The sequence below is a fragment of the Solanum stenotomum genome, unplaced genomic scaffold, assembly GCF_019186545.1.
Source record: "Solanum stenotomum isolate F172 unplaced genomic scaffold, ASM1918654v1 scaffold11373, whole genome shotgun sequence".
NCBI classification, from domain to species: domain Eukaryota; kingdom Viridiplantae; phylum Streptophyta; class Magnoliopsida; order Solanales; family Solanaceae; genus Solanum; species Solanum stenotomum.
In genome coordinates this window covers 1-25,321 of record NW_026021534.1, presented here as the reverse complement: position 1 = coordinate 25,321, position 25,321 = coordinate 1, and the positions used below count along the sequence as shown (strand labels likewise).

General features: G+C 32.8%; 4 protein-coding genes and 1 long non-coding RNA gene across 6 annotated transcripts; 2 read left to right on the top strand and 3 right to left on the bottom strand.

Moving 5' to 3' along the window:
• Positions 1–3,733: 3,733 nt before the first annotated feature.
• On the bottom strand, positions 3,734–9,402 carry LOC125849917 (40S ribosomal protein S15a-1-like). 2 transcript variants are annotated; one of them, XR_007444721.1, is made up of 4 exons: positions 9,220–9,402; positions 8,987–9,147; positions 8,046–8,203; positions 3,734–3,842 (listed from the first exon to the last, which is right to left on the bottom strand). XR_007444721.1 is itself a non-coding variant. In XM_049529875.1 (3 exons), the coding sequence occupies exons 1-3, from the start codon at positions 9,350–9,352 to the stop codon at positions 8,105–8,107; spliced, it is 393 nt and encodes a 130-aa protein (XP_049385832.1). In that variant the 5' UTR covers positions 9,353–9,401; the 3' UTR covers positions 7,962–8,104. The 2 variants fall into 2 exon arrangements, 1 of the variants encoding a protein (XP_049385832.1); XM_049529875.1 differs by lacking the exon at positions 3,734–3,842 and having other exon boundaries at positions 7,962–8,203; positions 9,220–9,401.
• A 919-nt stretch (positions 9,403–10,321) lies between these two features.
• Positions 10,322–12,603, bottom strand: LOC125849919 (uncharacterized). The gene is made up of 7 exons (XM_049529876.1): positions 12,493–12,603; positions 12,320–12,406; positions 11,440–11,661; positions 11,164–11,340; positions 11,019–11,072; positions 10,772–10,925; positions 10,322–10,674 (listed from the first exon to the last, which is right to left on the bottom strand). The coding sequence occupies exons 1-7, from the start codon at positions 12,601–12,603 to the stop codon at positions 10,322–10,324; spliced, it is 1,158 nt and encodes a 385-aa protein (XP_049385833.1).
• Positions 12,604–17,240: 4,637 nt separating this feature from the next.
• LOC125849905 (uncharacterized) lies at positions 17,241–18,502 on the top strand. The gene is made up of 2 exons (XR_007444720.1): positions 17,241–17,749; positions 18,080–18,502. It is a non-coding gene; the product is annotated as an uncharacterized LOC125849905 (long non-coding RNA).
• A 695-nt stretch (positions 18,503–19,197) lies between these two features.
• On the top strand, positions 19,198–21,195 carry LOC125849904 (uncharacterized). Its single transcript, XM_049529855.1, has 2 exons — positions 19,198–19,269; positions 20,599–21,195. Exon 2 carries the CDS (start codon positions 20,701–20,703, stop codon positions 21,109–21,111), a length of 411 nt encoding a protein of 136 aa, XP_049385812.1. The 5' UTR covers positions 19,198–19,269; positions 20,599–20,700; the 3' UTR covers positions 21,112–21,195.
• Positions 21,196–22,634: 1,439 nt separating this feature from the next.
• Positions 22,635–24,285, bottom strand: LOC125849907 (putative laccase-9). Its single transcript, XM_049529864.1, has 5 exons — positions 24,187–24,285; positions 23,938–24,089; positions 23,625–23,845; positions 23,381–23,506; positions 22,635–23,125 (listed from the first exon to the last, which is right to left on the bottom strand). Exons 1-5 carry the CDS (start codon positions 24,283–24,285, stop codon positions 22,635–22,637), a joined length of 1,089 nt encoding a protein of 362 aa, XP_049385821.1.
• Positions 24,286–25,321: the final 1,036 nt, after the last annotated feature.

Below are 25,321 nucleotides of genomic sequence, written 5' to 3'. Positions count from 1 at the left end.
AAAAGACCAAAATACCCCTCTAAAACCCGGTTTTGACTTTCCTTAACTGGACAGCCTAACTTCAAAAGGCCATAGCTCACTCATCCGACCTCGAAACTTATCAAACTCAGCGGCGTTGGAAAGATAATTCAAAGATGTTTCCTACGGTAACTGGTAGAACACCTAAATCATCCTGAGCTAGGAGTTATGGTCGTTTGAAGTCAACCCAAAACTCATACTTAGCTTAACTTGTAAAATTTCAGATTTTGCTATTTCCAATTTAATTCTTTTTGGAACTCAAGGTGCTACATCTAGTGACCTTAACACTTAAGAAATTTTAATTCCTCGGTAAAATCTCACTCACTACGATGAATGGTTCGAGTCTTAGTTAAAAAAAATTTCTGGAGTGTTACATAAAATTTGTCATAAGGGGTTGATGAAGCATCAACCAAGCAAATTTCATGTTGAAGGCATTGTAAAAATGAATTCACAATTTATATAAAACAAGATGAACTCGGTCCTTTGATGTTTATCAAAAGCAGAACTCAATTATCTGAATCATACTTTTGAGAAGTAGTATTTTTAAAAGTGGAAGAGGGATCCTTTTGATGGCTAAGGTAAAAAAAAAAAAACGCACAAGCTCTCTGAAACAGAGCTTTTGATGGGAAGACGTAGAGAATGAATGAGAAAGGGAGCTTTTGGTATTTTATTTTTTAGTGGATCCCGACGTTAAATTTAACAAATGGATTTGTTACTTTTAGGTGAAGGACCAAATTGAGTATCTTTTATAATACATCAAGGACCATATGAATCAAGTGGAATATATTAAGGATCAAAATAAAGTAACCCTCATATATTAGGGACCATTTTGATCATTTTCTCGAATTAAGAAGTTAGCCAAATTGAGTTTAATTGGTGATTCGGCTAAAAACTAAATAAGATGAATTAATATAAATTAATGGCGAAATGGTCTTGGAGGCCCTTGTACTTGGCTCCGTTTGTATGTTGGACCCTTATACTTACGACTTTGCCAACTGGATCCTTGAACTCGCTGAAACACAATATATTAAACACCTCCGACCATTGGTTGAATACATGTGGCATTAATATTGTTGACTTGGAATGATGCGTGATTCCACGCGTTTTAAAGCAAGTATGTATAAATTTATATGAAAAAAATATTAAAATTTTTAAAAATAAATAAATGAGAACACCCAAAAAAAAAAGGGAAGTCATCTTCTTCAAAGCAGCGACACCCACCTCCACCCCCCAACCAAATCTCTTAAACCCATTCCACTTCTATCTTTGGATTTACCCACCATTTTCCTTCTTCATAGCTTAACACCCTCGCACACTGTTCCACCCCTAAATATTTTCGCAAAATTCATTATTTTTTCTGAAAATCAACGTCCCTCCTAGTTCTTTTTGTTTTGCCATACTTCTTCTTTCAAAATCTCGATTTCGTGTGTATTCTTTGGTGTTAGTAGGTATTGAAAAATGAAAAACTCCATTGATAAGCTTCTTCTTTTTTTGTTTCCCACCCGGTGTTCGAAGTCCACATTGGAGCTCCGATTAAATCTGGATTGCGCACTGCAGACCCATTCAGGGGTGGTACTCTCAACAGGATTTTCTCCATACCCAGGGCTCGAACCCGAGACCTCTGGTTAAGGGAAGCACTCTCACCAATGCACCATAACCCATGTTGGTCCATTGATATAAGCTTGATGAAGCTTCAAGAATAACAAATGGGTTTTGTAATTTATGAAATAAATTTAAAATTGTATAGAGATTTGTTGGGTTTGTGTTTGTGAACCAATAGTGTAAAATTCAGGTCAAATAGGTAAGAATTCCACCCATTTGACATGAATTTGGTGCTCAATTTGAGAGCAAAAATGGAGAAAATAATGTTCAAATTTTCCAGGTTATTCTTTTTATTTTTATTTTATTTGTTTAAAATTTAATTTCTTATGTGTCATTAAAAATGACGTGGAATCCTACATGTAAATGAGTGTACCACACGCACACACATAGGATGAGGAAAGGGTTTAAAATATTGTGTTTTAGTGAGTTTAAGGGTTTAGTTGACAAAATCATAAGTATAAGGGTCCAACTTACAAACAGAATCAAGTATAAGGGTCCGCCTAAATTAATTAATGAGCTTCTTAATGTCAACGAAATAAAATAATTAACTTAATTATAAACTATTATATAACTAAACTAATTAACCAAATATTTAATTAAAACTAAAATCTTTTTTTGAGAATATTTCCGAATATTCACAAAAATGTACTAATTATCAACGAAATTATGCAAAAACATATATTTTATTTAAAAATTTATAAAAAAAAAAGTGACAAATATATTTAAAATAACTTACAAACTATATTTTTATTTTTATTTTGAAATTTTATAAAACTAATTATTTTAAATCATTTGAAATTGAAGAAGCACGATGATTGATTTATATTGTGGAGGGCCAAAATTGAGTGTCAACAGACCTAATAACCAAATACCTCTAGGAAAATTCTTGTTCACTGTGTGATTTTTGTGATGTGATCTTTACATTTTGGGCTAAAATCATACTTCAAGTATAGCCCAAATTTATGGTACATCCTTGTGGTATAATTGTAAACAAAAAACATCCTTTAACTATTCTAAACTTTGCAATAAACATCCTTATGTAAACTTTTCTTAAAAACTAACAGTAGAAATAAAAATATGTGTCAAGCATGTGATTTTCCCAAATCCCTATATTCGGTCGAATTGATTTTCTCTCAATTAGAAGGCAATGAGACTTGGAAATTTATATGCAATATGCCTGCAATCTCTTTCAGACCTCTTATCAAATAAGTAGAGGGCATTTTACATTGCCATAGCAGATCTTGAACATGGTTATTTCTATTTGCCCTTTATAAATACAATACTTCTTTCAAGACCATAAAGACAGACAAAAATAAAAACTAGCATCCTAACCTTTCATAAAGTACAAAACTCTTTTGCTCGGAACTAATTATTTTTCTGCCCAAAGCATAAATAAAGTCGAACTATTGTGCATTATCATTCCTGGAGGATGAAGATGATCAATCCACTGAATATGGAGATTTGGGGGAATTCATGTGCTTTACATATGATTTTTATTTCAGCTGTTAGTTTTATAACAAAAGGATGTTTGCCGCAAAGTTTAAGATAGTTAAAAGGATGTTTTTGTTCACAATAATACCTTAAAGGATGTATCCTAAGTTTGGGCTATACTTCAGGAATGACTTTAGCCCAAAACACCAAATAGTTGATCGGATTCACTATTTACGCAAATATTATACTTGAACACAATATGGGATTATAAGCACAAACTCACTATCCAACCTTCTTGATTTACTAGAAATTTAACATGTATGTTTGCACTCTAGAAACTAACAAGACTAGAAGAAAAGAGACCTTTCTCTTGCCGTTTATACACAAATATGTACATCTACTACAAACTTTAGATGTCAATTGTCTCAACAGGCAATAAGCACCAGCAACTTTTTCAACAAAATCTGATATTGTCTCAAAATTGTCAATAAATTCCCTACTAAATTTGATGGTAACAAGAAAAACAGAAAAAGGTCGGTTACAACAAGCAGCAACACCAAAGTTTTCATCCTTGTCAACATGAGGAAACCAAGAACTTTTCCACCAACATTCTTTCTCCTAGCCTCTTCATGGTCCATGATCCCNTATGTACATCTACTACAAACTTTAGATGTCAATTGTCTCAACAGGCAATAAGCACCAGCAACTTTTTCAACAAAATCTGATAATTGTCTCAAAATTTTCAATAAATTCCCTACTAAATTTGATGGTAACAAGAAAAACAGAAAAAGGTCGGTTACAACGAGCAGCAAAACCAAAGTTTTCATCCTTGTCAACATGAGGAAACCAAGAACTTTTCCACCAACATTCTTTCTCCTAGCCTCTTCATGGTCCATGATCCCAGCTGAGGTAGTCAGTACAATGTATCCGAACTGCAAGTATACGTAAAGATCAGACCATAGAAATAGATAATATACAGAATAACAAGTACGACTTTTACTCCATCTGTGATTGCAGAAAATGTCTGCAATTTCATTTGCTTAGTATCAAGTATGAAAGATAACAATATTATATACCTTAGAAAGGATTTTTCAATTGATATTATTGTCAGATAGAAGCACAAACGCCACATGAACTTTCTCAAATGGTACTCCTACACTAACCTAAGCACAAAAGAACATTAGAACCTATAACTAAGAGAATTATTCCTGGAGAATATCACAGATGAAACAGAAAAGACTCCAAAATAAATGTTAGCATACACATTAGAAGACCTAAGCACAAACGAACATTAGAACCTGTCTAAATTGTTTCTTAGGGCAATATTATCTTAAATAACTAAAAGTTATCTCATGTTCAAGTTCTATTCATAAGTACCAAGAAATTGCAGAATAGTACAAATATTCCCACATCTATACCTCTCATCTTCACCTTGTTAAATACCTTCGAGAGATCCATAGTTTTTGAACAATTTTTGCTCATCTATGATATTTTTATGTTCTCCCAGTCATGCCCTGTACAAATGGAGCATGAGGTATCGAAGCAAACAGGAATAAACATACAGATCCTCATCTACAATTATCTTCACAAGACCAGCTTCAATGTTTTTGGAAGTTTATAGATGACCAACTAAAAGGAGCATAACCAACTTGTTGGACATTTTCAAGTATCCTAATATTTTTGCGACCTGGTAAGAGTTTTGGCTACTAACTTTGCAAAGTTCAGTTTACGAAAGCAGGAAACTTCCCATGACACCCATTAGATTTAATAATTTTTGCCACTAAAATATAGTTGTAATAAACAACTGAACAAAAAGGAAGCCCATACTATGACCCCTGCATCCATTTCTTTTCAGCATTTATTACTTCTTTTCTGACCTTTTCCCCGGGAGATGAAAAGGTAGAAGTAAACAACTTATCTACGCACCATTTTTATGAGTAAGCTTGGTAATGCCACCAATGGCTTCTTTTGCTTTCCGAGGAACAGCGAGAGAATTGACATGGTATTGTTTTGTGGTACTGACGCCTAGTGCTGCTGGAATTGCCTGGAAGACAATGAAATGTACAGATTGATAAAATTGGCCTAACATACATGAGCAGAATATGATACAATTGAAAAAAACAAAAAAGAAAAAGGCATCCAACTGACCTTGAAAAGTAGACCATTGGTGTCCTGGAAAAAAAGGACCCATCTTAAGCCTGCCTCATGCCTAGATTGCACAAAATTTGGACCATCAAATCACAGAAATATGTTAACGCTCTTTCGCTTTTTAAGTGAAAGCACCTCTTGAAAAATCAATACAAACTGGATGCACTAGTGATGTAGATACAGGCTACATAAAAGGTTTAACATCAGTTTTTATTTCTGCAAAACGATGGAAAAAAAGCCTTGGTAATATGAATTTCCTTTTTTTTACTTTGAAGATGGATACACTACAAGCTAGGGTCCATAAAGGTATCCATCTTTCTCTAACTGATTAACATTTAGGTAGGCTAAAAGGGGCTAGTTCATTGGTTCATCCAAATAACATCATAGTGGATGAGAATGACAAAAAAGAAAGAAAAAGATGGAACAAAAAGGTCGAGAAGGAGTGAAAACATACCAGACTTTAAGAAGGCCACTTGAGTAAAAAAGTGAATGGACGTCACCATGGCCATGAGGTTTTGTCTGATAAAGCAGAGGCAAGGGTGAAAATCAAATAAATAGAAGCACTTTCATCTAAAAAGTTACTGACATCAATTGAATACAAGAATGTTCATATCTGAAAACTTCGAACCCAATTTCACTGTAACAAAAAAAATCGAATTGTTTTGATGTAAAGAAGCAGAAAAGGAAAATTTAGTTTAAAAAAAGTACAACAAACAAATTGAAACGGAAAGTAAATACTAGTAATAGAATTAGATTCAGTGCGTACCATGCTCACGAATTCTATATGCATAACTTTTTGCCTTCCCCAATTTCCTCTTCTGAATAATTACAGCTGAATCATCCTGACCTGCAATTATTGTATCGAGTTTAGATAATTTAATTTTATATTTCTACTACTGAATCTAAACCGTATGAAAGAAACGGATCCTCGCTGTTCCACAAATTGATAACTCATAAATTTAAAATCATGTATGCAGCTCTAATGAGTGCAATGAAATTTGAACATACTTGGAGTAATTCTGGGTGAGTAATCTGAAGAAGACGGGCTGTGAAGAGCGCTAGCAGCAGATTCAGAATCTTGAGAAAAAGAAGAATGTATTTCTGGAGTTTAGAAATTGTTTATAGAAGTCTGATTGGTAGTTTGTTGTATTTGACAGCAATAAGATCCGATCTCATGTTCGCGGTTTATGCAAGCTCCAAGTCAAGTTCACTTGGTGTTGCTAAACGAACGTTGAGATATATCAAAGGAACTGTTGATTATGGTATTTGGTTTAAAAGGGAAAAGCAAGGGCAGCTGATGGGATAGTGATTGGGCAGGAAGTGTTGATATGAAAAGCACTTCTGGATATGCTTTTACACTTGGCTCAGGCATGTCCTCATGGAATTCAAAGAAGCAAGCGGTGGCAGCTCAATCTTCTGCTGGTGCAACTAATCAGGCTCTATGGTTAAGAAAGATTCTACGTGATCTGGAGCAAAATGACATTGAAGCTACTGTCATTAAGCTTGACAACAAGTCAACAATATTTATTGCCAAAAATCTAGTGCAACATGGTCATAGCAAGCATATAAATGTGAAGCTTCACGCTACCAGGCAAATAGAGAAGGATAGCGAACTTCAACTTGTTCATTGCAGCTCAGATCAGCAGATTGCAGACATCATGACAAGGCTCTTCCTAAGGAGAAATTTGAAGATCTAAGGGCTAAGTTGGGAGTATCCAGTATATGCAATAATCAGATGCACCATCGAAAAAAGTAACCACAAAAACAGCTCCAAAAAACAAACAAAAATAATCAAATTCCTCGAAAAGACACAAGGATGACAGCACAAATTCACAGGTATTAGTAACTATAGATTAGAAGCAGACCAGCAAACTTCAGAAATCATGACAACAATATAAACACAGTGAGGACTCAACAGAAGACAACACAATAATTACCAATATACAGACCTACATCAATAACACTGCCTTTATAAAAGAACAAGGAACAAATTCTCACCACCACCTATTATCAAAAAGCATAATAAAGGCCCATATGTGAGAGGGCGTGTTGAGAATACAATTAACCAATAAAAGTGTGTTCTCTCAAATAGAACAAGCTCACACACATCAACCCACTTACATAAAAATGTATAGTCTTTTAAATCTTGTAACCCTGTCAGGCTGTTGGAATTGGAAAACTTGAACAAAATATAAAAAAAGACATTATCTCTGAAATAACATACTTAAACTGAAATAACATATCTCTGAAATAACATACTTAAACTTAAAAGAAATATGTTATTTCAGTTTAAGGATGTTATTTCAGAGATAATGCCTTTTTTTATATTTTGTTCAAGTTTTCCAATTCCAACAGCCTGACAGGGCATCCACATTTTTATACGTCTCTGACAATTTATCAAACACCTGGTCCACCTTTAGGTTGCCACCAGTATCATAAGCAAAATCAAAGGCAGATGAGGCCGGAAAATGACTGGGAGGCAATACAACTGATTGTGAAACTATAGGGACAGAATTAGCGCAGTCAAAATGAACATGTAAGGAATTAGCTAGACGCCTCACCACATCATTGTTGGCTTGTTGTCAAAATCGCTGAACAAATTTACCCTTGAAATGCTTCCAATCCAAAAATAGCTTGTTGCAAAATAAGCTATTGAACCAGCCAAGAGCTTCGCCATCAAGGTAGAACGAAGGAAGTGGAAGCCAGTCATTCTCATCAAATCCAAGGTATGTAAAGTATAACAGGCAATAAGCACCAGCAAGTTTTTCAACAAAATCTGATAATTGTCTCAAAATTTTCAATAAAATCTCTACTAAATTTGATGGTAACGAGAAAAACAGAAAAAGGTCGGTTACAACGAGCCAACAAACAGCAAAACCAAAGTTTTCATCCTTTTCAACATGACTCAATAAAAGAAACCAAGAACTTTTCCACCAACATTCTTTCTCCTTGCCTCTTCATGGTCCATGATACCAGCTGAGGTAGTCAGCACAATGTACCCGAACTGCAAGTTGAAAACCAATATGCAAAGATCAAAACATAAAATAGACTATACAAAATAAAACTGACAAACAAGTACGACTTTTACTCCATCTGTGATCGCAGAAAATGTCTGCAATTTCATTTGCTTAGTATCAAGTATGAACTACATATGATGCTTCAATCCACAATATGACTGTTCAGATACTTCTTCAAAGAAACACACTTCACATGGACTAATACAAAAATAACAGCACATCGAGACTCTGTTAGCCAAGCCATAGGATAAAAAATTTCTCCTTTGGATAGACTAGACAGGAATGCTACCTTTACAGGAGAGAGCCTCAACTGCTATCTACAAAGAGCGCTTGCTATGTGACAATTATAATTGGATGGGTCTTGTAAGCATTACAGATGATTTCCCCGAGTACTCAAGATTTTTAATGCTTAAGAAGAAGCAATAATTTTCAAATATCATTTTTTCCCTTTGAAACAAAACTACTTTTTTCAAATTTCACAATGAAACATTGGTTAAACGCTCATATAGCAAGCCAATTCATGATTCAGCAAAGAAGGAATCAAAAATTAATAATGTCTATTTCACAAGCTAATATGACCATGACTTGTTTCAACAAAGAAGTAAGGAATCAAAAATTAATTATGTCTATTTAACAAGCTAATATGACCATGACTTGTTCACCCCAACAATCATTTCGGAAGCTAGAAGCAAGGCTCAATTTGGTGATAACCAGAAATGGAGTTCTATATATTGATCAAGGGAACAAAGTGAATATATTAATCACTATACCTGTCGGGAAGGAAGCAATCTAGCAGTCCATCCTTCAATCTCCTTGACTCCAACATCAAAGCGAGGACTAATGACACCACACTTGTTTAGCCTTCCATTCAGTTCGACAACAATCTTTCCAGACCTATGATCATCGACATACTCAAATTCTCCGATGTAACCTACACATAGATACCAACAATAAGAAAATGATAGGGTGATGCTAGCAGTGAACAGTTAAGAAACTAACATACCATGCTTCTGCATAACAATGAGGAACTTGATGATGACTTTTGATGAAGGTCTAACCATGACCTGACGCTTTCCCCTCTTTTCAGCATTGTACATGCTCTTGAGAGCATCATTCAGCACACTAACTCTGACCATCTTTTCTTATCTAACTGTATCCAGTATATGCAATAATCAGATGCACCATCGAAAAAAGTAACCACAAAAATAGATCCAAAAAACAAACAAAAAGAATCAAATGGTAGCAATGTCCTCTAAAAGACACTAGGTTGAAAGCACAAATTCACAGGTATTAGTAACTATAGATTAGAAACAGACCAGCAAGCTTCAGAAATAATGACAACAATATAACCACAGTGAGGACTCCACAAAAGACAACACAATAATTACCAATATACCGACCTACATCAATACGCTACCTTTATAAAAGAAAAAGAAACAAATTCTCACCACCATCCATTATCAAAAAGCATAATAAAGGCCCATATGTGAGAGGGCGTGTTGAGAATACAATTAACCAATAAAAGTGTGTTCTCTCTAATAGAAAAACCTCACACACACCAACCCACTTACTATCTATTTGCTTAAAGCACCATAACTCATTTTATTCATGTCATACGTCTGACCAACATACGGTTCCAGTAACCATATAATAATCTGGCTGTTAGTTCGCCTCTAAGATGCAATTAATCGATTGTTGTATACTCAATTCCACGTAGTCTGTTGTAAATGGCTTTGTTATAGGACTTCCATCCATTGCGATTACAACTTGTCCCTTGCGATCCCAAAGTAAAGTGTTTTACGCATTGCAGCGTTCACATTATAGGAGAAAGTGTTTTCTGTCAGGAATTTCTCTATTCCTAAGCTCAAACTGAAAAAATTATCTTATTTAGGATGCAAAAATCACATTCTTCTCGCCACACTTGTTAGCTAATTAAGAGAAGAGTTTGAATTGACATAATTGTCAATTCTCCTAAATAATATGTTTTCAATAACAGGCACATCAAGTATTGAATCACCCAAAATAAATTGCAATTGTAATTGCAAGAACTAATATAATAGCTTCTTAATTTTATATATCAATACAATACAAACAGTTGGTGCATCTTAGCAAAAACCACCACCCCCAAACAAAAAATTATAATCCCAGTAATCATCATGAGCATTATGCTGACTTCCTTCATGGTAACATCTAGATTGATGAGTTTGAACCAACGATTCATCGGGTTGAACTAGTTGATTATAGCCAACTCCATACAAGACTTGACGCATATGACAAGTGGTGTGTGGATTGCCATCCTGAAAATTACCATTTCCCATGGGTGGACTATATTGTTGACCTGCTGGTGTAAACGTTTGTCCTCCATATCGCACTACTTGCGATCCATTTCTTAATTCATTGAAAATGGTCTCCGGCCAAAATCCAATACTAATAAAACCCTGAAACAAAAGATAATAGTCTACAAAAATAAACAACACCAGAGTTACAACAACAACATACTTGTTGATACTGATATTAATATTCCAAAGTATTACAACTATTGTAATTTTAATTACCTTCATCCTTGTATATCTGAATTTCCAATTCATAGTCATCATACATTGGCCTAGAAATTTTTGGGAATGCATAATCTATTGGTACTGTAGTGTCAAGTTGAACAAATCCTGGACAAATATTGTTGTAACATCCTGTTTTCTGGCCGCCATCTGTCTATTTAATTAAAAAAAAATGAAATTTACTTATTCTACATGTTTTTGAATGATTTCTTTTAGAAAAATACCAATTAATTTCTAATATACTTACTGTCCAATGGGAGTATAACCGAGTCCGGCTATCACCGTATAGTTGTGGATGTACCTAAACCAAACAAACATCATGACTTTAGGAAATCGAATCGTCAAAAAAATACTTAATAGGTTCAAATCATTGATTTGATATAAAAACTTACAATCCATCCGGCTTGTATTTGCTCGAAATTTGTCGCATTATCTGCACTTTGATGAAATATTGTTGCAGAACTATATTGGCCAAGTCCATTTACGTGTAGATTATACAAAGTAAAAGTGGCTGTGGCACTTGTAAAACTTTTTATTTCTGGAGATGCATTTATACTAATTCCTGCAAACTGAAGTATAGTATTACATTAAATTAATTAGAATAACTATTTGAAATTGAATTTTGTTGAGTATTAATGATAAATTTTAATAATTAAAGAAGTAGTTACATCGATGATATCTTCAGCAAGGGATTTATTTGCCATGCTTAAGGAGGCATCTTTGGCATTTTGGAGTTGTTCTTGTGTCAATTGTCGAATAGGGACCGTTCCAATTGGACAACCTTTTTTATTCAACCAGAACTCTTCTGCCTTAAAATAAATATTTTCATCATTTTGCAATCGCTTGGCTTTGACTGATCTTTGTTTTTCTAGCTCCTTAGCAATTGTCATCTGTTGTTTCGAAAATCCCCATACGTGCAGAAAAAAATGATGAATTTCAAAGAAAATACAAGTAAAATTATATTCAAGTAAACATAAAATATTACTGAAAATAAATGCATGTAAGGGTTATATTTTAAAGACAATGATAAGAGTTAATCAAAGAGTGATCAGTTAAACATTTTTTCTCAAAAAGTTACACTACATATATTATATATAAACTTTAATTTTATACTTAATTATATATTAAATCTTAAACATTCTTAACAAGATTCTTGGATTCACTAATTGATTGGATGTTTATATGAAATCATCAGATGCTAGTTTATTAAGAATCTGATTTTAATTATGAATTAACTATATCTTGTAAAGAAATAGATTGGGGCTAACCCAACCCTATAATAAGATAACTTGTGTGGATCTATAAATTAGTAACATTAGGGAAGACATCTTATGTCAATTACTAGTATTAGATTTTGCTTTTCAAATTGTTAAGAAATATATAAATTATTTATATCAAAATTCAGAAATTCATAACTTTCAAAACTTGATTCCACCTTTGATAAAAATACAAAACGTTGCAAACAACAAAATTGTGTTTTATCAGCTTTTGTTTGTCAAAAGAAAAGAAGAAAAAATCAGTTAAGTTGTATGAGTATAAATCTTGCACCTTTATTCTTTCTTTGTGCGGCATCGGGTGCAAAAGAGTTGGTTGTTTATAAACATCCACACAATCATAAATATCTCCGTGAATAGTCTGCAAACATAAATTAATTTCACTACAAATTATTCATTAAAAATAAGGGCGTATAAAATTTATTATGAAAGATATGAAAATTATACCTCAAGGACGAGATCTGCATTTCGACTAGACCCATAGCCTTCAACCAAATAAAAGGCAATGGTGGTCCAAACTAAAATGATGAAGCATAGAGTTGTAAATATCAATGTCATCTTTGTTTTTCATTATATTTCTGAAATAACTTATATATATATATAGTGCAGAAGAAATGGTTATTTAGGCAAACATAGTATGCAATCTGATTATCTAAATCTAAGATTTAAATGATGAATAATATTCAAATATAATTAATAATATTAATTCCTAATTTATCCATTGTACAAACATTCTCCAAATTAATTAGTATCCACTGAAAGTGGACAATAAAATTATGCTATCAATTTATTTTTAGAAATACTATAGAGTATTTTCATATATTATAAATATTTAATTAATAATAACAAAAAAAATTATAATTAGGATTCCAGTTTTAAAAGATTTGATTTAAATGTCTTTAATATTCAAATATAATGAATAATATTATTACGAAATTTAGTCATTGCACAAATATTCTCTAAATTAACTAGTATCTTTGATAGTAGTCAACAAAATTATATACTATCAGTTTATTTTTAGAAATATTATAAAGTATTTTCATATATTAATAATATTTAAATAACAATAATAAAACGATATAATACTTTTTTTTGTTATTTTATTTAAATAATAATAATATGTGAAAATACTTCATAATATTTCTAAAAATAAACAGATCGTGTAATTTTGATATTTGCTTGTCCATGGATACTAGTTAGTTTCTTCTTTTTTGGTACATTCCTTTGTTATTCATATCCTAGTATATGTTGACACCCAATTATAGATCTCCACATTATAGATTTATCATTGAGCTTCTTCAATTTCAAACAATTTAAAATAATTAGTTTTATAGAATTTCAAAAAAAAAATAATAATATAGTTTGCAAGTTATTTTAAATAGATTTGGTACTTTTTATAATTTTCAAATAATGTATATTGTTTCTATATAATTAGTATATTTTATGGATATTCAAAAATCATTTCAAAAAAATTTATTTTAATTTAATTTATATTTATAATTTTAAGTTATTTAGTTTAATTATTTTATTTTGTCAGTTTAAGAAGCTTGCTAATTAACTAATCTTAATTCATCGTGTTTAAATTCTAGCCGGATTCACTAAATTAACTCAATTCGGCAATGTTTTGAATTCTATATGGCTATAATTGCAATCCATTTAGCCATTTTGTATTTGCAAATCTAACCTTTTTAACCTTATCTTAATTCAATTTTTCGACCAAAATTGGGTCAATTCAGCCGACCCATCAGCCCAACACAAATCCAGCAGTCCATTCTATCAATTTTCCTCAATTCCAGTAGCCCACTTCATAATATACTACTGACCCAGCCCAATTCCAATTCTCTAGCAGCGTACAATGCTGACCAATAGGGTTCAATTTTGCTTTGTCTTTGCTCGCGTATGCCTCTGTTTAGTTCGTTGGAATCGTTGGGGTTTGGGGTTGGTCGTGGAAGGCTCTTCGCTAGCTCGTTCGTCTCGGATTCGCGGCTCTACAAGAGGTGATAAACTCGCCTTATCTTTGTCTGATGTCTATCAATTTCTATTTTTCGGATAGTAATCTATTCTAGCCTTATCTTGTCGTAATCCTTATTGTCTTTTCTTACATGAACTCCCTCGATTGAGCCCATCGGACTCCATATGTTCTCCCTTGCATCTTCAAAATGGGCCATGGAGGCCCAACCACTTCTCTTTATCGAGTCAACCAGTGGTGAAATAATATAATGAACAAGTCCCGGAGCTGAAAATATGCAGCATATACATTGATATACAGTGTGATACATCCCCATACACAGTTGAAATGGGACAAAAGCCCTCTTGAAATTTCCAGCTTCGTTTTGTATTGTAATTGGGCAATAAGCCCATTTCTTTTTGGTATTATTTGCTAGTTTAGGACAGAGAATTGGGCCATAAACCCACTTATATTTGGCAAATATTTAAGTATAAATTATAGGAACCACATATTATAAGTACTAAATAACATCTTATCCCTTCTAGTTTTCTATTTACTATCCCTTAAAAATAATTTTTGCGGGATACATAGCGTTGTGCACGGGATACATTAGGTTTGATACATTCCACATAGAGGGATACATAGCGTTGTGCACGGGATACATTAGGTTTGATACATTCCATATAGCGGGATACATAGCGTTGCGCACGGGATACATAGCGTTTGATACATTCCATATAGCGGGATACATAGCGTTGTGCACGGGATACATAGGTAAATAAGGGATTTTTGAAATTTTTGAAATAAGTAGGGATAAATGGATATTAAGGTAAGTAAAGGAGTGTAGTTAAGTAATTTGTCCAATATTTAATAGCATAGGATAGGCACAAAAATGAAGAATTGTGCTAGATATAAATGGGCCAAAAGCCCAAAACTGAATTTAGGCCCAAGTGCTGACCCAGGTGCACAGAACCAGACTTGGGCCCAATACTTCTTCTCCATTTCCTATTTGTTTTAATTGCCACTACTTTTTTATTTATTTATTTAATTTCAAGGTTTTTCCCTAAATCAATTTCTGAAAGGATTGCCATTTTGAGTTAACTATTTATATTTAAAAAAAATAAAATTGAACAAGTGTTTATTTTCTTACTTATACTTTGAAATTTTATGTAGTATATCCTTATAATATTCCCTTTCCCCCTAAAAATGATATTTTAGTCAAGCATGCTTATTTTCTTAAATTTTAGCCAAATATTTTAATTGTCGGATAACCGCATATGTTAGCGGACATTTTGGGTGCTTTCAAACCCTTCCTGAAATGTTAATATGAACCCCGAATCCCCTTTAATATTTTCATTAGATTTTATGTTTTTAATCTTTTGAAAAAAATTGTTTTCTTAATTTTCACTATAAAAATTAAGTGACGACTCTTGAAATCCGTTTTCTATTTTTAAATAAAACAGTATATATCTCTAATGTATAATGTTCTAATCTGTAATAGTGAATCGGACCTTTCCTTATTTGGTTGTCGGTGCCATTATTTTGGGCTCAATCGACACCATTTTTATAGGTTACTGTATATATCAATTATTAAACAAAATTTAAGTATGATATACATAATTGTTTTATCCTTCATAATATTTAGAATGTGTATAACTGTATAAGTTGTCCTTCATAAATGTCTATCAAAATGTTTATCTATAATAAAATTTAGGGATAAGGGTCTGAAAAATACCCCAACTTTGGTTGGATTTACTGTTGCGATACTAAACTTTCATAAGGACCTATTACCTCCCTAGACTATTTAATACCGTATTTTTTACCCCCCTGAACTATTTAATAGTGCATTTTAAAGGTATATATGTGCCCACGTGGACACATTACTATTTATAATTTTACATTATTTTTTTATGTCCACATGGGTAAATATATATGTTTAAAATACGGTATTAAATAGTCCTGGGAGGTAGTAGGTCCTCATGAAAGTTTAGTATCGCAACAGAAAATCCGACCAAAATTGGGATATTTTTCAGACCCTTATCCCTAAAATTTATATAAATAATTAGTATATCAATTATTTAACAAAATTTAAGCATAATATATCCTACAGGACTATCAAAATGTTAGTATCTATAATACTGGACAACTGACTATGAATTATATAGCAGAATTTAAGCATGATATACGTGGGTTGATTTGTCTATCAAATGTATTACATACTTATATATATAAAAAAAAATATGCCTCTATAATACTTTTCCAATTGACTAGGGGTGTTCACGCCTTCACAGTTTGGATAAAAATTGATTCAAATAAAAAATATCGAACCAAACGGATTAAATAAACGGACTTAATTGAGATTTGATTTGGTCATAGATTTTTTAAAATCAAAAGTATTTGATTTTGATTTGTTCAAAAAAATGAAGAAATAATCAGACCAAATCGAACCGATAAATTATATACATATATTTTATCATTATACATAGATAATATAATATTTTTATAAACAATTTTAAATATTTATATATGTATTCATCAATATTAATTTACGAAAGCAAAAATGTTCAAGATGAGAACGTTTATCATATCGATTTCACATATATAAGTGTATGATAATTTTTTGTGGGACTATGAATGTCATTGTCTCTTCCTTTCAGGCCAAAATGATGAATTTTGAAGTTTTATTCACAGTAAATTAGTTATGTTATGTTAATCATTCTAACTATTTCTCATTTTATATGAATTGTTGTCTTTTTTCTCTCTTTGGAATGATTTTTTTATTAATTTTAATTTTTGTGTATGGTTAATAATTGAAAAATCGAACCAAATCAAACCAAAATCGATAACAACCAAACCAATAAATGTATATTATACTTGGTTAGGTTTGGTTTTAACAATTCAAAAATCGATTAAATTGGTTTGGTTTTGATTTCAACCAATAACATGTAGTGTCCCATTTCTTGTGAAATTGCTTTTCATTGTGAATTAGCCATTTTACCCTCTCCTTAGCATTTGCATACTTAGTTTGTGTTCCGGGAATGGTTGGTGTGGTCTCCAATGCGATTGGGTATGTTTTTGATGATTTCATCCCTCTTGAGTTGTGAATTCTTGATAGGATTGACTTCGATCAACATTTGGAGTTCCAAGCGCCGGATGGGATTTTCGTCAATCTCATCATGTCGGGAAAGTCAAGTTTTAGCTAGTTAGGTGATTGGTAAGGTGTCTGAGGCCTTCAATTGAGTTTTTAGGCATTTGGGTGAAAAGTTGAGTTTTAACCTTAAGAGTGGTTTGGGAGGGTAATTGGGTTATTTGACCTTGGGTTATTTGACCTTGTTTTTGGAAATTTGACGATTCCATCGAGTATGGAATATCGATTCTAATTGAGTAGCATGTCCAATTTATTTTGATAGGACCCCGAACGATTCCTAGGGTTCATTCGGAGGCTTTTTATTTGAGTTTGAGTTGCTGGCAGTTTTCTATGCAGGTCATTTTTTACCTTGGCGATCGCGATGTGTCTTCTTCGTGGCCCATAGGCTCGCGTCCGCGATAAGCTCCTTTTTTCTCTAATAAGCCTTCAAGATTCCGGACAAGGTGTCTCGCAATCGCAATGTTTCTTCCGCGTCTTTCACGATCGCGATGAGTAAAATTCACTTAGAATGAACTCAAATTCAAGATTTCTCGCAAAAATCCCATTTTCAAACCCTTGGAGCTTTGGGAGGCGATTGTTAAGTGATTCTTGGTGAACTCTAGGTTAGGGTAAGCTTCTTTTGCTTATCTTTATCGATTCCTAGTAATTCCATCTTTTAATAACATCTTTAAATCAAGGTTTTAAGTAGAGACTTTAGAGGTTTTTCTAAAATGAGAATAATGGTGATTTCTTGATTTCAAGCTCATTTCTTCATCGAATTTATGGGGTTTTAAACCACGGTTTCCTTTTGGCTTGTGGAAAGTGTATTTCAATTAAAAATCTGATTTTGCTCTTCGATATTCGAAGTGATTTTTTGGACTATTTTACCCCCAACTTCAAAACCCTTCACTATAGGTATCTTTGAGCTTCTTTTGATAAACTTTTCCCATTCTTGATAGTTGAGGATCGTTTCGGTTAGCGCGTGGTTGATTATTTGCTCCGGTTGAGTTGTTTGGGTGAAGTTTTGGCCTTGAGGTAGGTTTGGTTATCCCTCTTTTTAGACTGAGTTGATCAGTAATTAACTTGTTCTTAGGAAGTTAACTATGAAATGAGTAGTCGTATGTGCCTTAGAAGTTGGTGAGTGTTGATATCCCTGTTTTAATTCGATTGATGCCTTACTGTGATGTTAGCCTATGTGGAGGCTTATGTGATACTGTTAACTGTTGTGGAAAGTCTGTGATTCTTGAGAAAATTGCCCGATCAGGGGCTTGAGTTGACTTATGAACATCTTAAAATGAATACCTGTCATGACTTTTTGAGTTTGGGAATTCGATACTATTTGCAAGTCTTAATGAACTGATTATGCCTTGTGTTGTATGTGTTGTGATGTATTCCTCATGATGCAACATATCATTATTTCATGGAAATATGAAAAAGTGGAGAAGTATTGTCTTTTTAAGAAAAAAATTGACACCTTACTTATATTATTGACCACACTGAGGTGGCAAGTTGCTTATCTAACAATGCAACTTGAGGTTATGCTTTGCAATGCCAACCCCTCATGGTTATGCTTCAAGAATTCTCATTCATAGCAATATTACTAATTACTATCATTAAGCATTCCAAGTAATTTGTTATGTGGCTAATAATAGGTTAAATTGAATTGATGTTTTCATTAATTAAGCTGAAGTTGTTGGTCATAGCCTCTGAACATGTTCCCAATTTAATTTTATTGCTCAGTTATCAGATTATTGGAGAGTCTATGCAACGTTTAGTTGTTTGAAAGGAATATTCTTCACCTTGACTTTCAAATAGTGCGTTATTAGATTGCGTTTGGTCATGTAGAATCTATAATCACCTCCAATATTTTCATGACAATTTAAGGGCTGAAAGTTCCAATCATAACAGTTGTAACCAATGAAGGTGCTTCGGGCAGAGCTCTTGCCATTGGATTTTGTAGTTTAGCTTAAAAGCGTGGACACATGTTGCGACATGGATTTTGTAGTTACTGCTTTTACACTTGTTGCATTGTTTCCTTGAATATCTCCATCTTTTCTGTATCTTTACAGAATTTATGCTTCTTTGATCAGTCTTGTAGCTTGTGCTTCTATATTATGGAAGTCTTCACAAGCAGCTCCAACCTCCAAAGGTATATATTGTTGTGAAAAAATGGTATCTGATTGAATAGGCAGCTAAGTGCTCAAGAACATTACAGACTTTGGATAGCATATGCAATTACTCCAATTAGTAGTGTGAACGAAACAATGTTTAGCTGGACTTTTAGAAGACGGAAAAAATGTGTATATGTCGATTGAGTGTATGTGATTGCTTATCTTATGTATCGCTGGACATAAGTTTACATATACACAAAATACAAAATACATAGACGATGTTGACATGTTGTTGGGGGTACAATTTGTAATTTTTTCAAATATAAGCATCAATATAAGATGTTAATTGCCACAAGTACAAAGAAACACACTTCTCTTGGACTAATACAAAAACACATTTCACAATGAAACGTGGTCAAACGCCCATTTAGCAAGGCGATTCATAATTCTGCAAAGAAGTAAGGAATCAAAAATTAATAATGTCTATTTCACAAGCTAATATGACCACACCCCAACAATCATTTCGGAAGCTAATGTCTAAAGTTTCACTAGCTACTGCCATATGATCCCACTGTATCCTTAGTTTCTTAATTATATATCCAGTTTGATAAGAGAATTCTAGCAGTAAGATTGATAGTTTGGCAGCCTTTTTTAAGGTAATAAACAATAAAGTGTCAAGGTAATGTACCCTTCACTATTAAGGTTGTCTTAGGCTCTTAGCACTGAAATAAAATTGTATTTGTTAGTTTAAATGATGCTGCTTGCTGCTAGTTTAATTGTATTTGTTAGTTTAAATGTCTTAGGCTCTTAGCACTTCTGTGTAAACTAGTTAGCAGTTCTCCAGCGTAAGGACTTCCTACATCAAGGAAGTATTTTTATGTTAAAATGTAACGTCCTATAGTTGATGATGGTGGGACAGACAATATTAAGCAGCTAACTTGATTATACATAGGCAAAAATGTGCATCTAATACTTTCTACAATTCTCACATTGAATGAAGTCTCCATCTGCTTCAATACACTAGGATATAAGTTTCTTTTTCAACCTTCAAACATTCATAAATTCCTAATAGGAAAGAGAACAGTTATATTGTAGAATTCAGATACTAGTGGTAGATGTAGTTGTCTTCCAAGTGAAAGCAATCATAAGTGAAGAACATCTCGACCCTTTTACTTCAAGTACAAAGAATAAGAATTTGGCAGTACTCTACAGAAAACGCCATGCTAGTATATTCATTATGTAATCATATTTTATTTGTTAATATCAATGTTGACAAGTATATATATTGCTTTTGATGGTTGCCAGTTAATGGTGAGAGCTAGAGATTTGCCTTTAAATATTGTCTCAAATAACTTGTTTTGATGCAGAATACTTTTGAAAGAAAGAAACAAGAATTATTAGCTTCTCAAAGTGCATCAGCTGTGGAAGGAGAAACTAATTTAGCTGGTCAACATTCTCAATTAACAGAAATGGATATCTGGGTGCAAGCTGTTGGTGGAAAGAAAAAAGGAAGAGTTAAAGGTCTTGGCTCCCTGGGTCGATCTATAAAGACGTCGTCTAAACAATCAACATCAGCTTTATCGAGAGAAATTGATGAGATAATTAAAGCTCAGGTAAATGCTTCCAATGCTGACTTATATGCTCAACTGCAGAAAGAGCGTCACAAGAATAAGAGGATGAGGAGGGAATTGGACTTATTGAAGAAGCACGTATACAACGCATCATCTTCAAATGAGCAATCATCTCAAGAAGACAATCAAGCTTATGAGAATGAAAGTGGTGATGACTTTGATAGCGTGAATGATAGTGGTTCTGCCCATGATAACGTGAATGACAATGGTTCTGCCCATTATAACGCATCATCTTCAAATGGGGATTAAAATAGTTGATAGTACTATTTAGGATTCAAATTTGAGTTGTATTTTGTTTTTGTATGTTTAAGAATCATAAACTATTGATCTTGCAGGTTTCTTTTCATAGGAATTATGAATTATGAATTCTGTATTTTTGTTGAATGAAGTGATATAACATGAATTGTTTTTTTTGTTGGTTCTTGCAGATTTCTTTTCATTGGAATTATTGAGCAATACTTTCATATATATCCGCAAGAAATTTCCTTTTGTTTCAAAAAATTTCATCTCCAAACTCCTATGGATTTACTTGGGGATCTTCATGGGGAATCACGTGCGAAATATTTCTACGAAAATTTGCAAGAAATTTCGTTCTTAAAAGAAATTTTAGCAAAAAATTCGCAAGAATTTTTTATAGTTATCGCAGATAAATCCGCAAGTAAAACACCTACGGATTTAAATTCCCCAGGTAAATTACCTAGGGATTGTATAAATCCGCAGGTAAGAGTTATCTACGAAGGTTTTTCCATCGGATTTTATTTTGCACGAAAAATCACAGGTAATCAAATTACATGCGGATTTACTGTACTATCCCTAGGAAAATCCCCAGGTAATTAACACTTTTCTTATAGTGTATATATGTGTTGACACTACCACAAAAATCAGTTTTAGCGGCATTTAAGTTAATGTCATTGCATCTGGTGTCGCTAAAGCCTTTAGTGGCATCTATATAGAGTGTCGGTATTGACTTGTAACATACAACATCAGATAACCAATTTGATTCATCCTCAACATACAATATACAACATATATATCACTTCACCCATTATTCCGAACCAGTCCACCACACCTTGCTAGCTAACTTCTTGCTTTCTTCAGAGAACAGTAGGTATTGTATATATATAATCCTTTTCATCATGCGCCAAATTAAAGAAGACGTCTTGAGCATTGATCAGTGTTCTTGTTTGTCGTGGGCCTCCTAAACCCATCAACTTAAATGAAATGTTTTTGTAACTATCATGCATCTACGTATCCACATCCTTCTGATAAATTACATGTACACCTTGACTTGAGTATCAACTGAGCTCATAAAGTCAAGTTAAGACGTCGACTTTAACTTGATAGGGGAGATGCAACTCATTTATTTACATTTCAGCTCCTGGAAGATGCAACTTAAAGCAATAAAATATAACCAGTGCAAACTCAAAAATCTACGAGGAAAAAGACACTGTGCAAAAGATTTCCTTTATTGAAATATCCATTGCCTTTAAGCTACTCATATCCATTGATAAACACATTGATTGATAGAGTGAACACACCATTATGTCTCATCTAAAGAATGCGCGCAGGATTCACACCTCACAAGAGATATAAAAGAAAAATTAAACACATCAAGGCCAACACGAAACATGAAATTTTCTCTCACATGCTCAACATTCAGTGTATTATCTTAAGAATCGTTGGACATAAGTTTACATGAAATATATATAGACCATCTTATCATACAATTCGTAATTTCAAATATAAACATCAATATAAAACTTTATTACAATTTACAAGGGAGTCACCATTGCACTTCTATGACGCCTATTAGTCTGCCTATAGCAAACAACGAATGTCGTACAAAAAAATAAACCCAAAATTACAAAAGTCATTATTACATATAAATAATCCCTACTAGAACTTTTATCGTAGTTGAGGGAGAAGTTGGGAAGAAGAGGTGGCGAAGAGGGTATGTAATTCCCTTGGTATTCTATAATGGCGGTTGTAACTTTATTCGTGTCATACGTCTTGCTAATATTCGTTACAACAACTATATAATAATAATCTGGATGTTGGTTCGCCTCGAAGATGCAGTCAATCGAGTGTTCTACACTCAATTCGACGTAGCCTGTTGTAAATGGTTTGGTTAGAGGAATTCCATCCATCGCAATTACGGTTAAGTCGTGACTTGCGATCCCAATGTAAAGTTTTTTACGGATTGCAGCGTTCACAATTCTGAGGAGATATTTCTTCCCAGTATCCACTACTATCCTAAAAGTTCCTGTCCATTTAAATTAATAAAAGAACATTAAAATAAGTGCAATAAATAACTCGAGAAAATAATAAGTAACTGGCCCATATGGACAGAATCACAAAATTAAAAAAAAAAACAATGTTAGAAATCAAACAGAAGAGTCCAACCCAAAAAAACTAGTTTGATAGATAGGAGAACTGGCCCATTGGATACGAATATTTTGATTTTAATAGATTAATTAAGTTTGATATAAATAAATTGAACTGGACGACTTATACATACCATTGTTTGAACAAGGGTAGAAGTCACCAGGCTGTCCATTAACGGTGAAAGCGTCCGATTTTATGTCACTGCCTGAGTCAATATAGTCAAGGAAGACCTCCTTGACATCCTTCTTCCACCATTCACCTGGTGAAATTGTGGAGAATTAATCAAGCAAAAAGAAAATATATGTTAGTAAAAAACTTAAGATTTTGAAAGAAATTAATTAAAACTAAATTATTTGAATATTATTTAACTTATATACCTAAAATGATGGGAATATCGGCATGATCATCAGGCTTTCCAGGTTTTGAATGGACAATGAAAGCTCCATGAACAGTGGCGCGTTGCCAGATGTTCATGGCATGCCACCATAGCGTCCCTTCGTCGTCGTCAGATATTGTGATATTTTTTCTTACTGTAGACCCTGCCTCAACTAGCCATTCCACCTGATCAAACTTCACGTGTCTACCAACGCCCCTACAACTTCATTTTAGAAAGAAAATAACAGTCACCAAAAGTAACAAATTACTTAAACAAACAATGAAAAGTAGAATTTCTTGATAATTTGAATGTACCAAAACATCGTAACGTTGTCCTTCCCTTTGTTTTCAACGTCTAGGGTCAACGTTTCTCCAGCGCGCGCATATATGGTAGGCCCTGGGAATCGTCCGTTGATAGTAAGAATCTTCTTCGATTGGCAAAGCCTATCAAAAGAAGTTTCTTCAATCTGTTGATAGTACAAGATAAAATTGATTAGTACATACACAACACAAACCATAACTTTAATAATGCAAAAAAAAATCAAATGAATAGACAATACTTACAACGAAATGAATATTAGTATTGTTTTGTGTTGAAGCAGTGTACTGAACTGCGAAATATATGATCAATACCAAGCTAGTGTTGATTTTTTGGAATGTCATTTTTCTTGTCTAAAGAGTTAGAGAAGTCGAATTTTTTGAGAAAAAGATGAAGAACGGCCTATCCTTCCAAGAATCTAATTATCCTAAAGTCAATTTAGAATCTTTATAAAATATTAAAAAAAAGAACAGTTGTCTCACATATTTCACTGAGAAATGAAGTGGAGAAATATATAGAGAGAGAGGAGAAAAGGGGAATAGAGCTCTATCTAATCATATGCAGAAAAATTTAGTTCTTCTCAATTTGGATAGAAGTCAAATAAACGGGTTAACTTGATTGAATTTGAGCAGGTTATTAAAAATTAGACGCAAAGGTCATAAGCATAAAATTATTTTGAGCTGCATATAATACTTATAAGTTATAAACTTACAACTTACATTTTTCTATATATGGTTTTAAAAGTTTTAAAAAAAAAAAAAAATCTTGTTGTGTTCATATCTATCTTTGTTTTTTCTGTTTCATTGATCAAATATAAAAAAAATTATAGAAACAAAAAAATTCTCTTATTTAGATAAATTTACTAGTTTTGCATAGAAGATTGATAATGTTTGAATTATACGTCACCTACATAACTAGATAAAATTAATTGAGAGCAATAACTACAAAAAATAAATGATAATGACTGAAATATAACTAATTTTAGATATTTATCACATTACGTAAGACCATTAAGGTATCACTTTTTAAGAAAAAGAAGAGGCATAAAATAAAAATTAAATTCAATAAAATTTCCCCTCGTATGAAAACAAACAATTATACTTTATTGCTATCACTATCATATTGATTTCACCATAAGTAGAAAAAAGCAAAAATAAAAAAATAAGAACCAAATAAGTAATACTTTGAAATTAAAAGTTAAACATTCAAAAAACCTTAAAGAAATAGTATAAATTATAAGGTGTCGTGTCTATATGAGATATTGCTAATATAAGTAGCCTATGTTAAGAACCAAATAAGTAATACTTTGAAATTAAAAGTTAAACATTCAAAAAACTTTAAAGAAATAGTATAAATTATAAGTTGTCGTGTCTATATGAG